This window comes from Anser anser, assembly GCF_964211835.1.
Source record: "Anser anser genome assembly, chromosome: 3".
In the NCBI taxonomy this organism is placed as follows: domain Eukaryota; kingdom Metazoa; phylum Chordata; class Aves; order Anseriformes; family Anatidae; genus Anser; species Anser anser.
In genome coordinates, this window is record NC_139722.1 from 73,169,913 (window position 1) to 73,183,682 (window position 13,770).

At 39.3% G+C, this 13,770-nt stretch overlaps 1 protein-coding gene across 8 annotated transcripts in view; it reads left to right on the forward strand.

Moving 5' to 3' along the window:
* MAP3K4 (mitogen-activated protein kinase kinase kinase 4) overlaps nt 1-13,770 on the forward strand; it is a 74,981-nt gene that overhangs the window by 5,719 nt on the left and 55,492 nt on the right. For 6 of the 8 annotated variants that reach the window (XR_014582033.1, XR_014582034.1, XM_083830264.1 and 3 more), the window contains exon 2: nt 10,008-10,198. Coding sequence is in view for 4 of the 8 variants with exons in the window: in XM_083830264.1 (XP_083686390.1) it covers nt 10,008-10,198 (191 nt within the window). In the remaining 4 variants the exon portion in view is untranslated. Of the gene's footprint in view, nt 1-10,007; nt 10,199-13,432; nt 13,493-13,770 lie in introns of those variants that run through there. The other 2 variants (XM_083830269.1, XM_083830268.1) reach the window with 2 other exon arrangements.

Sequence of the window (13,770 nt, forward strand, 5' to 3'; positions counted from 1 at the left end):
ATAATAAGTTTGTGTATGGGGGACTGGGGAGGGGAGGTGCAGATCTGAATGTCCATGCATATTCTGTAAATACTTCTACGTCATAATCCAGATTTGCATGAAAACCTAAAATAATCCAAGATGGAAAAATTAGTTAACCTTTTTCTGTTCCCAAATTTACTAGTAAAAAAGAACAGAAAGTTCTGATTTTTTTTTTCTGAGATGAGAACATGAAGAACTGCCAAAAATGTTAAAAGAGCTTTATTTTATTTTTATACTTACTTTGAGTTGGTGTAACTTGCAGAAGAAAAATCTCTTCCTTAGATTATTTAAATAGGTCTCAATAACTCTTATTTCTGCTTGGAATTAAAACGTGATGAATAGTAATTTGCATTTTCCTTAATCTATTTTTAACTCGTTGTTTGACAGTTTCTGTCTTTTTGAAGTGTATTAGATTTTATTGTCAGTAGATGGTCCTTCAAGACCTCTCCGCTGTTTTGATAACCTTTGTTGCATTTCCCTGCAACTATACATCTTTCTGCCATAAATACAATACTTGAACGCTTGGAAGCTTCTGCTTTGCGGGAAAGTGTCAAAGGTTTTACAAAACTGATCGCAGCACCTTGAGAAGCAGAAGGTTTAGTTTGAATTTCTCTCTTAAAATAAATGTAGCTGGTCTCTGTAGAGATTTCTGGTGGTTCAGGGTGTCTTCGTTCAATTACAGTGCTCTGAAGGGCTCTGTAACGGGGTGCTGGCTGCAGTCAGACGTGCTTGAGGTCTGCTGTAGAAATGAAATGTGCTCCTGCTTGCTGTGCCCTTCTGTTCTTATTAAATGGCTCCAGCTGAGTGTTACCAAGGGGGAAAAGATGTCAGTGGGATTCAATTAAAGATGAACTGTTTGACTCTAACCTTTAAATTAGTTTTTCCCCAATAATAACTTTTTTTTTTCCTTGTAGTTTTCTGTAGAAATACTGGTTGTTCTATCACAATGAAGTCTTATTACAAACCACCGTTGATCTTGCAGCAGAAGCACTTGCTTTGTGCTTCTGACAGGCTGATCTGGGATTTATTGTCCTTGGCGCTTAACTGTTAGCGTGGCTCTTGTGGCGTAAACCCATACAGCACACAAGCAGGTGGATGTAGGTCAAGCCTTTGTAGCGGCTTTGGGTGCTTGCGTTTGTGCAGCCGCGCCACAGGTTAGCCTTCAAACGGAGACAAGGCACAAATAGCGAGGAGAAGATGTTATTACTGTGCTGCTAATTCACTCTATTTACTAGACAGGTGTGATAGTGTTTCTGTAATTTTTGTATGTGTCAAGGAGTCCTTATTTGTAGGTTAATTTATAAATATGCTATTGGAATTGCATAATTCCGTCAGCTCTTGGTAGTGATGCAGGTATTATCTTAAGTGTATTCCTGCCAAAGTATTCTGCTTTTATCATTGCAGCTGATAAAAAATGGCATTAGTTTTGCAGCTGACCCAGACTAGAAGTTACTCTTCCCATCTCCCAACCTCCATCTCCTCTCCCCCACCCCCAAACGAGGGATTTCTGCCATGTGAAATTTGCTAGCATAGCGTTATGTGCATTTGGTTGCCTAATCAAATTCAAAGTGGATGAAGTTGGAAAAATTCTGCTAACAAAGACGTTCCAGCTAAGCTGGATTGTTTTGGCAGAACCAGAGCCAGTCCGGTCACTTTTACCAGTGCATCCTGAGGGCTGGGGACTTCTGGCAAATTGTCACTGGAAAACAGAAAGAAGTCACCCAAGCTGCTTCAGCTGCAGCCAGAAGAGAGTGACTGAAGGTATGATTTCACATCGCACTCAAGGTGTTTGAACAGCAGGTTGCCTTTTCTTGCCTTTGGCCTCTCCCTGAGAAGAAGGCATGATCCTCCACTGCATTCCTTCTGGATCTAGCAATCATATGGCCGTAGAATTTTTACTTCAGCTTCTTGATCTGATGCACCAAGACATTAATGTGTTTCCTCATCAGATCTGTGGCTGAGTTCACGTGATTGCTGGCTTCTGTGCAGAAAGGGCAGGAGTGTGTAACCTGAAGGCCAAAAGGTGTACCGAAACAGGTTCCCTCTTTTGTGTCACCTTACTGTGAACTATAGTCTTAGCGATTTATGAGACTCTTTACTTCATCCCTGTAGAGAATTGTGTGATTAAGCTTCATTACATTTCATGCTTGATTTTAGAAGTTTCTGAATGTTACTTTCAAATAATTGTTTCATGAGCTTTTACACGCATCTCTGCTGTAAGACTTAAATGCTCCAATATCGATATCTGCAGACTTACTTGCTGAAAGATGTAAGTGCTTTTTTTCAGCTAGTGTCAACAGTACGTGGTAAATTTGCTATTTCTGTTATAAGTAAATTCTCCTTTGCTCTGCCCAAGCGCTACCTTGCTACTTTTTTTTTTCCCTTGCATGCTTTTGTTCTTCATTCCTAGACTATAGAGACAACTCTTCCCTCCTTCCTCTGTAAGGAGAAAATGTGGACATGTACAGCTCAGTTTGAATTAACACTGAAATCCTTGTACTGGTAGTATTTCTTCTTTAAAATGTTTTCTGGAGATACTTAGTGAATTTTAAAAGAATATGGAAATGCCCTGGACTTCTGCCATAGGGTGATGTTTTGAGATGATGGCATAACGAAATGTTTTTTCCTTTCCTCAAGTCACTTCTTGGCATTATGGTTAGCATCACTGTCTCTACTTCAGACTTTCTTCTAAGATAAGTTTCATGTTTGTTTCTTTTCCCCATTCTTATTAGCCTTGAGGCTGGTGTATGTTACATGACTGCTTTTATGGGTAGAGAAATTGATGAAAGGTTGAATGTGGCCCTCATAAATACCTATGCCTTAGCTTTGAGAAGAGATGAGAAATGGATGCATTTAACTAGAAAGGATTTTAGCCACCTCCCCAAGTAAGGAAGGATGGTGCAGATGTAAAGGTGATCATAGGGACATACAAATGGGGTTAGAGAAACATGCTTGAAAAACAGGTCCTGAGAAATGAAAGGACTTAGAAATGTATTTATTTTTTAACTGTCTCTAGAAGTATAGTCACAATAGGAATATGTGACACAGACCATTCAGATCTGTGTGCCAGTTGCAGAATTTTCATATCCTGCTAACTAGGCGATTTTTTTCCCATAAGCACTTTGCCAGATTTGCACAGGATGTATTTAGCAAAAAGTACAGTTTTATTTGTACACAAACTGTGTGCAAATTCCCGCTGTTCTGTTTAAAAAACAAAACAAAAGTTTTCTTGCTTCTTATTGAAGGCTTTAATGTTTCTTTCACAGCCATTAACTGGTTTGTAATAGGTACTTTAAATGCACTAGTTGCAATCGCTTACTTCTAATATTGCAAAATGTAGTAGATCTTTAGGAAAAAACTGTATGCAAAATATTTTTTTGTAGTCCTGTCTGCTTTTAGTTCAGAAAATTTTCAGAACCAAGAAATTAGAGCAGCCGATTACAGAGCTGTGTTGTGCTTAGCAGCTCTAACTGGATACTCTTTTGTTTTTCAGCCTTAACAGATGGTTACCTAAAATCGTGTTCGCTTTTTGCATTGCTAGCAGCTGCAGCACAGTAATGATTTGCAGCTCTGTTCTTGTTGGGGTATTGGTTAGTTTTGAAATAAAATGTTTGCAACTGTATTTGGGGATAGCTACGTTAGTTTAAAAAAGATCTGATTGGCAATGCGTAGCAATTGTTTTCTGTTGTCTTAGTGAATTGAAAATGTGCATTACTAAGAACAGGCCAATGAAGCCTTTTCTTCCTACTTTGTTAATTATCAGCCTATAGTCCAGTTATAGGGCATATACATGAAATATTAACATTTAACCTTTAAAACAAAGGTAGTGAATGTCAAGAACAAGCACTTGGCAACTTGGTGGTGAACCTTGTACAGATCTTGCAGTGCTCTGTATGGAAATGGCAACATGCCATAAGAGAGAGCTTCTCCCTGATGTGGGAAAGGTGCAGGACCTTCAGGAAGCTGCTTGCAGCAGCCACTTGTCGACGGCACGGTGTGGTAACTTGTGTGCTGGGCGACTGTCCTGGCTACTGCCTTGTAGTTGCCTGACTTGGATTTACTGCTGTGTGCTCGTGGATGAATCAGTTGACATCTACTGCTCCGATGCCTAGCAAGCTTTTAAGCTGGGTATGGGATAATAAGCAGTGGCTGAACCTGAATTGGTGTATGCAAAGTCCTGACATATTTGAACTCCTGCTTGTGAGGATCAAGGGTAGCAGGTATGAAGGCAAGATTACAAAAGTGTCAGTGAAGTGCAAAAAGTTTATACTGTTTAAAAATCAAACCATTCAGTGTGACTTAGCCAACTTAATTTTAACATGTCCCCATGTGGTCTTCAGTGGTCTTTTCATCTGTTAGTATATTTTAAATTATTATGTTTTTCTAATGGCTTATGGTCTTCAAGTATTTGTAAACCCAGAAATGAGTGACATCTCCTCTGGGCTTAACTCTTTTTTTTATTGTTTTTAAAATGCAGCGTATATGGAGAGTCTTCTTCTGCCCATAAAGCAATGGAAATGAGGTTTGACTGGTGGTTTCCTACTAAACCAACAGCAACAGCTCCCAGACATTTTGCTGCCTGCCCTGCTCCCTCAAACCTCAGTTCTTCCCTCTCCCGTTTTTGTTTGCAGACCTTTGAAAATCTGGAAGATGTATCTCAGTTTTCATGATTGAGCTGAAATATTAGATATGCCAACTCTTTGACATACTTTTAAAAAATAAAATGCCTGTTGTGAGCTACATGTACAAGCCAAATAAATTCTCAATTCTGATTGAAATGCACCGTGTTGTAACATACAGTAGTTATTTGTTTGAAACTTTCTTGGTTATTTTATTTCTTGTTACATTTTAAAGCTGTAGAGTTGTTCTGTCTCTTTACCATACAGCTCTTGCAACTTTCCCAGTATTCCTGATACTGGGAGCCTGGCTACAGTCTCTTCTATATTCCAAGGGTAAAACTGAGGAGAAGCATTTTGCGTGTTAAAACGGAGGATAGGAGCAACCTGTATGTAGTGTACTGTGAAGACTATACACTTCCAATTTTCTCCATAAGCGTTGGATTTAAACTGTCCTTGGTACATTTGACAAATAGTAACTTCAATTGTCATCTGTCTAGGTTTTGCTTTTTGTGTATACACGTAATTAAGATTAAGGTGGTTTCCACTGGTTGTGGGGGAGAAAACCTGCAGTTCTTGGTAGCAAACAAGGAATTAGCTTTCATTAGTATTTGCCAAACTTTTCCAGTTAAAACAATATTTAGGAACCAACAATTTTGTATGTTAACCAATACAATCATTTGATTTGGGTTTGCCAGCAGTGCGTTTTGTAGTTTTGTGGGTTTAATTAGTCTTTGCTTAGTTCATAAAAGTAACTAGCACACTAATGTTATGAATACTTTGTCAGTAATCTCTTAAAATGATAACTTTTTAATATCAGCGGGTTGCAGCTGATCATCCTGTATGTCTGCAGGCTATTTGGTTTTATGTGGATAAGGGTAATTTATATAGGTGTGACTAAATGGATGTTGTTCCTTTAGTTCAGACCATAAGCATCAGGTACACTGTTGTACAGTAAGGCTTTTGCTGGCAAAACCAAGTCTTCCTGTTCACTGGCATTGATCTGAGCTCTGACTTGGGATGCAGGCTTTATTTACATACTTTCCATGCACAGAAGTCCTAAACTGAGCATGCTGAATTTTTACACTTGAGTTGCAGCCGCTGTCCTCCTCCCTCTGCAAGGATCAGAAAACTCAAGTCAGCACATGCTGTCAGCTGCTAACACAGGGCTCCTGTCGAGCACGGCTGCTGTTTTGTGATGTGGCTTCTGTCTGGTTCTGTATGTCTTGTGATAAATCTGCCGGGGTTTTAACAAATTAAAGAACAGCTTCCTAAATTACCCGGGACAAAAATCTGAATTTTAAGGAAGCCATCCTGTCCCTCTGTATAGGTATGTATTTAATTCAGGTGTGAGGTTGGAGGGCATTTTGAATACTTTCGGGCTTCATGGCCTCTCATCAGGCATAGCAAGGAACAGACAAGCCAGCGGCTGTTGAGGAAAGAATCAGCTTTTGGGCGTTAAAGGTCAGTTTGCGAAGAGGTATGGTCATTTTGCTCTTAGAGGTTACTCATTTAAAAGCAAAAGGAAAGCGGTGTCTTCACTGGCCTTTACAGGAAGGTAAGTTGTCCTCGTTTCAAGCTGTCCTGGAACAGGGACCTCACGCAAGCGCCTCTGGATCCGTTCTGCCAGGCCCCATGGGAGCATCAGCGCCCCACCCGTGGCCTTGCCAGGCCAGTGAGATCACTGAAAAAATAAATAGTTCCATAAGCATTGGAACTAATGACTTCTTGTTTCATGTGGTGAGGCTCTTGTGGTTGATTTGTCTTTGGCAAACTCAGAGGGGTGTGTTCTGCCTGAAGTTTTTCCTGCAGTAGCGCTGTTTGCTGGAGTTCTCAGGAACAAAATTCTGCTGGCACCCAAAAAGATGTAAACTTGTGTTCCGCTTCGCCAGTTCAGCATTTACAGGACATGTAGGAACAAATTACATTGAAAAAGACTCCTTTGTTGTATTTGGCCACTAGCGGTTGCTTGAATCGGGTTGTTAGAAGACACACAAACAGCGTGACTTCCCAGGGCTGGGAAAGTAGGCTAAAAGTATTGGCGATTTCATGTTGTTGTCATGACCAAATTCACTGTAGGGCTCTCCTTAAACTACAGGTGGTGCTATGATACCACCTGAGTCATTTTTCTTAGGTAACCTCTAAAGTTTATCTGCAGTAGTTAGTAACGTTGCCTGCCTTCTTCTCAAAGCTGTAATGTGAGAAGGGTGATTTCACACGCTAAATGTATCTGTGGCTTTGCAGAGAGCATTGCTGTTCTGCATGTTAGGGTATTTATTTCTGGTTGTAGCTAAAGGCAAAGAAAACAGCACAGTATGTGATTTTTGTTAATCTCGCTGCTATTTGACTGGCTGGCAGTATTCTGACATATTTCTTCCTGCAGACACTCAGACTCGCTCCACCAGAACATGAGTAACATTCCTCGTCTGTCTCAAAAATAGTAGCAAGTAAAATGCTGCTTGTGTTCCAGGTGGAATTGCAGGGAAAGTTATCGGGTACTGATGCTGGTCTTGCTGTGTCTGATTTAGGTCAAATGTATCGGCCTCCATGCCTTCCCCCGCAGTCAGGAGGATGTTCCTTGCAGAACATAAAACGTGAAATAAAATGTGTGAGGCAGCCTTCATTTTATCCCCTCATACGAGCTGGAGCAGTGTGTGTTCCTCTCCCTCATGTGAGAGGGTGGCACCGAGGCAGTGGGTCCTGCTGTCCTTGTGTCCGCGGAGAGGGGTGGTCATGGTGCCACTTGTCACCGGGAGCTGCAGCCGAGCCATGGCCTGCACTCACCTGGGGACTTGCTGGTGCCTTGGGCTCCTCTCCTCCTCCTTCCTCTTCTCTCCCTTCTCTGTATTTACCCCGGGTAGATAAACATCAGATGGGTAGAAAAGAGGAGCAAAAAGGTTAAAACCCCGTCCTACTGCCATTTACATTCCCCTGAAGCCCCAGTTGTCCAAAGGATTTCATTCGTTGTCGTCTTTTGTAAGATTGTGAAGAATTCAAGTGATCTGTTGCTGATGGGGCAATAAGGCAGTTCACAGACTGCCTTTAAATTGTTTCCGTATATACATTTGCTCTTGAAATTTCCTAATACCTTAGCAAGCAGCATAAAACCTACTGAATTTCAGTGTTCTTGCTGTTGTCCTCAGAGGGTAATTTTGTGGTGGTGAGTCACCAGGGCCACCCAACAGAGATCCAGCCACGAGTGGTATCCTGCCTGACTGCCCTCTACCCAGGTAATCCTATCTGGGGGGACAGAGCAAGTCCTCCCTGAGAGGAACGAAACAGTATCTGACATGACTAGTCTTTTACTGTATTTGTCGTAACTTATTTTTAAAGCAAACCCTCGTAGGAGGGTGTGTGCATGCCCCATCATGCTTGTTCTACGTTTGACCTCCTCTTGTGAGAGGAAGCTGGCACTGGAAGCTGTGCTTTGAGCTTGCCTGGAGTTTACATATGAAAACTGATGTGTGGGGGTTTGTTTGTTTGCTTGTTTTGGTTTTGGTTTGTTTGTTGTTTTTTTTTTGCCGTGTTAGTCTACAGATAGACCAGCTCCTGGCATTGGTTTAGTGCCAGCATTGACTCAAAGGAGAGGCTGCAAGCACTTGGTAGGGGAGAAGGGAGATCAAAATCACAGCAGTCTGGGCTTTGATTGTCTCATTCTGCAGTGCAACTGTGATACTGGGCAGGTTCTTCTCTTTTCTCTTTTTAAAAATTTATTTTTGTTTTTTTTTTTTTGAACATACCTGTTCCTCACTGAAGGAGAAAATGTTACAGTATGATTTTTATCTTGGGAACAATTTAAATCAAAGTAATTTAGAATTTTGATAAATTACAGAGTCAATATTTTTAAAATACTGAAGTGTCTTGTGATAATGTATGTAATAATGTATGTAAAACTGTAAAAAAATGTTTGCTTAAATGTGAAAAGTCCCACTCAGGGTTGGTCCCTTGTGCTAGACTCTGTACTGACATAGACTCTAATCCTGTAAAGATGCACGCTTTCTGTTGAGTTCAGTGATACTACATCCAGTCGTTAAGCTGACCATCTAGACTTCAGGCTTGAAGAACATATATACATTATCTTAATTTCATGTTTGCATAACCTCAGTTCTTTCAAAGTATTATCTGCATTTTTCCTGAGGGCCAAAGTAGTTAGGGGTAATTAAAAAGTTACTGTGGAGACCCTGTTATTTTCTTGCTACAGGAAAAAAGAAAACAAAAACAAAAAGAAAACAACTCTGAGACTAAACCTACTTAATATTAAAAATCAGTGCAAAATACATAAAATAAGTTCAGGTCTCCTGTGCTAGATGAAAGTTCTGTGAAGGGTGGAGACCCTTTTCAGTGATCTTAGAAGTTGCCTGCACGGTATGTACAAGTTGGGAAGATGGAAGGGAAGACCTCTTTCTTCAGTTGTCTCTGCCACTCAGTAGATGGACTCTCTTGCATTGAAAGGAGCGTGCGTTAAAAGGAGCATGGCCAGCATGTCAAGGGAGGTGATCCTCCCCCTCTACTCTGCCCTGGTCAGGCCTCACCTGGAGTACTGTGTCCAGTTCTGGGCTCCCCGGTACAAAAAAGACAGGGATCTCCTGGAAGGAGTCCAGCGGAGGGCAACAAAGATGGTGAGGGGCCTGGAGCATCTTCCCTATGAGGAAAGGCTGAGAGACCTGGGTCTGTTTATCAATGTTTACAAATATCTGAAGTGTGGGAGACAGTGGGATTTGGCCAACCCCTTTTCAGTGGTTTGTGGGGATAGGACAAGGGGCAACGGTCAAAAAATGGAGCACAGGAAGTGCTGCACCAACACGTGAAAGAACTTCACAGTGAGGGTGACAGAGCACTGGAACAGGCTGCCCTGGGAGGTCGTGGAGTCTCCTTCTCTGAAGATATTCAAGGCCCATCTGGATGCCTACCTGGGCAACCTGCTGTAAGGATCCTGCCTTGGCAGGGGGGTTGGACCCGATGATCTCTTGAGGTCCCTTCCAACCCCTACAATTCTGTGATTCTGTGATTATATTTGTATTTTTGAACTTTGGTTTGTTTCATGTACCTCTTGTTTTGGATTTACCACAAGTTTTCTGAGATACAAATAAATGACATGCAAGATTTTCTTTACTCTGTTCTCCTACAGACACTCTCTGGATGTACATCCTCTTTGTTTCCTGTTGCTTATCCTTTCCTTGGTTGGAATGTTGCCTTTATGGTTGTGAAAACCCTTGGGGATGTGCCACATGGCTGTGGCATGAAAATTTGGAAGATTCACTGTGCTTCACAGAATGCTTGGGTTGTTTTGGTGGATTAGCTTTCTAAACAGACACTGCAAATAAAAAAAAAAAGTATTTTTAACATCATGGTTTAACTTATTCTGTTCAGGAAAGAGTGCAAATCAGAAGATGCTACTTGCAAGATCTCAGAATCTGAACCTGAGGAATTATCAGATGAAGCAAGTGCTGACACCTTCTATGGAACTTCTCCTCCTAGTACACCCCGCCAGATGAAGCGTATGTCAACAAAACATCAGAAAAATAACGTTGGGAGGCCTGCTAGCCGGTCCACTTTGAAAGGTAGGAGTGCTTTTTTTTCTTTTTTTTCCCTCCTTTTTTGCGGAAAACAAAATGTCATGGTCACAGCCTTTGTTACCTAAAAAAAGGAAATATACAGAAGATGGAGCAAGTCTCTGAGATGCACAGTGAAAGGACAGTGAAAATAAGTGAAAGCAGACCTTACATATTGCAACAAAGAAAGATTAATTTGGGTGTAAGAAGAAAAATCACCATGAGTGGTCAAACAGTGATCATTTTGCACTTTAATGTCACTGAGGCAATTAACTTTGCACTGTTTACTTTTGCCCAAGTATTAGTCATAAAGTCGTATCTAGGAAAAAACAAACAAAAGATACTCCAGAAATGTTCTTTCCTAATGTTACTAGGTGATGATACCTACTTCTAAATAAAACATTTTTAGGTTAAAGTATGAATTTTAAGATTTAAAAATTTTTTGCTCAAATACAAAATATGGTAATTGTTTGTTTTTTAAATAATAATAAAAAAACCCACATGCAGTAGCTAAATCTTTTCAAGCTACTCTTCCAAGGGAAAAAAAAAAAAAAAGGAAAAAAAGTCTGGCAATTATAGTAGTTTTGCTGGGCTTATGATGGATGCTAAATACCATTTTTTTTATCAGATTATATGTTCAGTATTTTCATACAGAATATACTTAAGGTGGTTTTTTTTTGCTTGTTTTTATCTATGTCAAACAAGGTTATTTGCCGAACTTTGTTAAGGCAGAAAGGCTATTTCCAATTAATATTTTGGAAGCAATTTTTAAAAATAGCTTCATATAAAACAGAGAACATTATCAGAGAGTATTTACTTGGAAGGATTACATTTTGAAAGTTAAGAAAGTCAGTGGTTTAGCATAAATAAGGGAATAGTGTATTCTTAAAGGAGTAGAGTTGTTGAGTGCAAGTTCATAATACAAGAGCCCATGCAAACATCTTCCAAAGGTTTTTGTTCCCTTCCACTTCAGACAACCTCTGAATAATGTCACCATTAAGTGAGAATTCCCCAAAAGAATTTTTCCATAGACTAAATTGAAGAGAAATCTCCTTATATTTGACAGTTAACTGTGTAGTCATTGGAATTATTAAGCTCTTTTTATTGTCTTTTAATTGTGCTTTTTGGCTAAATTAAACTCTTGTAATGCAACATTGACCTTATTTTCGGTATATGATTTAATAATTTTTTTCTGTGATTTTCTTGTAATTCTGTGCTTTTTTGAAAAAAAGGTTAATTTCTAATCAGAGAAAAATTGTGTTACTAGAAAGAGCTATAACTTATGCTATTTCTTTAGTCTTCAGTGCTGAGCATGTATTGAAGATTGATACCTTTACAAGAAAGAGGGAGCTGTTGATTATCCTTGCTAATAGATTTGGAGGTTTTGGAGCAAGTTCTTTTAACTTTCTGCTTGTGAGGGGAATGGTTCATGTTTCTTGAATAATAAAATTCCGATCTTTGTTGCTGTGAATATCTTAAAATATGTGGAAATGTTTTTATTCTTGGATGAATTGGTTAGTGCTGTATACTGTAAAATATGTTTTTCTGGAAAGTTCGGAGTTCATTTAGCTTAACTTTGCCCGTATGTGTGATCTCAGAAAATTTATTTTGTATTAAAAAAAAATAAAAATAAAAAAAAATCTTCAGAATGGACTAGTTAATTGACTTTGAATGTGTATGCAGATACTCTTACTCAGATCGAAGTGTTTTTAATTCAGTTAAGAGAATTAATTCAGGGGTTAAGTTAATTTAACAAATCCATTTTAAAAGTAAATTTGAGGTAACTTTCCAGACACAGGCATGTAACACATTCAATGTAGTGTTTTTTCTTTATGTAGACAACTGAAAGAATTTGGGGCATTAGGGACTTGCTTTCTTGTGTCTCCAGAGTTTGTTTCTTTGATGGGCGAAAGTTGCGACAGGGGAGTTTTAGGTTGGATGTTAGGAAGTACTTCTTTACCGAAAGGGTTATTAAGCATTGGAACGGGCTGCCCAGGGAGGTGGTGGAGTCACCATCCCTGGAGGTCTTTAAAAGACGTTTAGATGTAGAGCTTAGCGATATGGTTTAGTGGAGTACTTAGTGTTAGGTCGGAGGTTGGACTCGATGATCTTGAGGTCTCTTCCAACCTAGAAATCTGTGATACTGTGATACTGTTTAATTTTGGGCATACCAACTTGCATTTAATACTAAAAACAAACAACAACAACAAAAACCCCTGTTACTATAAAATCTGTTTAAACTAGTTTGAATGCTTTCTCCTTTACCCCAAGAATAATAGGATTTACATTTTTAAGCTAATAAATTCATTTTAGAGTTGCTCATAAGACACAAGTGTGTCTTTTGCCTTTTTTTTTCTGTCTGGGATGTTTTGAAATGTCAGTTCAGTGACGCTTTCTTACTGAAGTTTTTAGACTAAATAAAGAACGTTGTCCCTGTCTCCTTTTTTGTGAATAAAGAGTGCATGAAACTCGAAGCAAAACCTCCTTCTACCCCACTCTCTTACCCTTATCAATTTCCTCAAGTTCTCTTTTCCTATAAAATTAAGGCATATCCAAAGCACTGAAGACTAGAGATGTATTGGAGGATACAAAGGGAAGCACGTTCATAGTTGATCCCAAGCTATTAAGTACTTACTTAGTCAAGACAAGACTTATATTTCAGTTTATTTATTTAGGATCTCAATGCATTTTGAGCAATAATTTTATTTAGCATAAGTTCTTTTTTACAGAGCAGGTATCCCTAAAGCTTTTTGGTTAACTGAATTACTTGGTAAGAGGTCCAGCAGTCTTTACGTTTGTCCTCTGTAAAAGAAGACCTGATCTTATGGATGGTGGATACTAGAGGACTCTGTGGCTCATTAAATATCAGGAACAGCAATTCAAAGTGGAAGACCAGGTGAAAGACATCTGCCTTTTGGTACTACCCTCCTAACCAAGCATAAACACAAGATGATATTTTTACACCTCCACCCTTTGCTTTGAGGAGACCTTAATGCTTCTTTTTCTTTTAGCCTTCTTTCTCACCCTAAGTGAGAGTTGAAGTTCTGAATCAGGATAACTCAAACATCATAGGAGCAGGAGATAGCAGACTTACTTGACTGCTCCTAAACAAAAAGTGGTAAACACCACTTGGATAATACCATGTGTAAATAGCTTTTGTCAGTAGTCGTAATTACTCTCCTGGCAAAGCCCTTTGGAAATGTCTAATAAATGTGAACCTTAAAATTCCTCAAGCTTATAATGATTTTCTTCATGTTCCATGAATGCAAAGAAAAAGCAGCACTTCTGACAGAAAGCATGAGGGTGTGTACTGAGAATTCTTGAAACAATACCTGCAGATGAACTTTCAGTCTGAAATTGTGAATTCTTAGTCCTTTTATTGGATATGTTGTTCTTCTCTACAACTGCAGCATGCTCATGCAGATTATAGGATCTGGGCCAGTCCTAGAAAATGTCCGTATTAGTTTGTTTTCTATATAATGGTCCCTTGATCCTATGAAGGTTTTTATAAAATCCCTTTGTTTCACTTAGGGGCAAATGTCATAGATTAAAACAACATTGGATTTAATATAATTATTTAT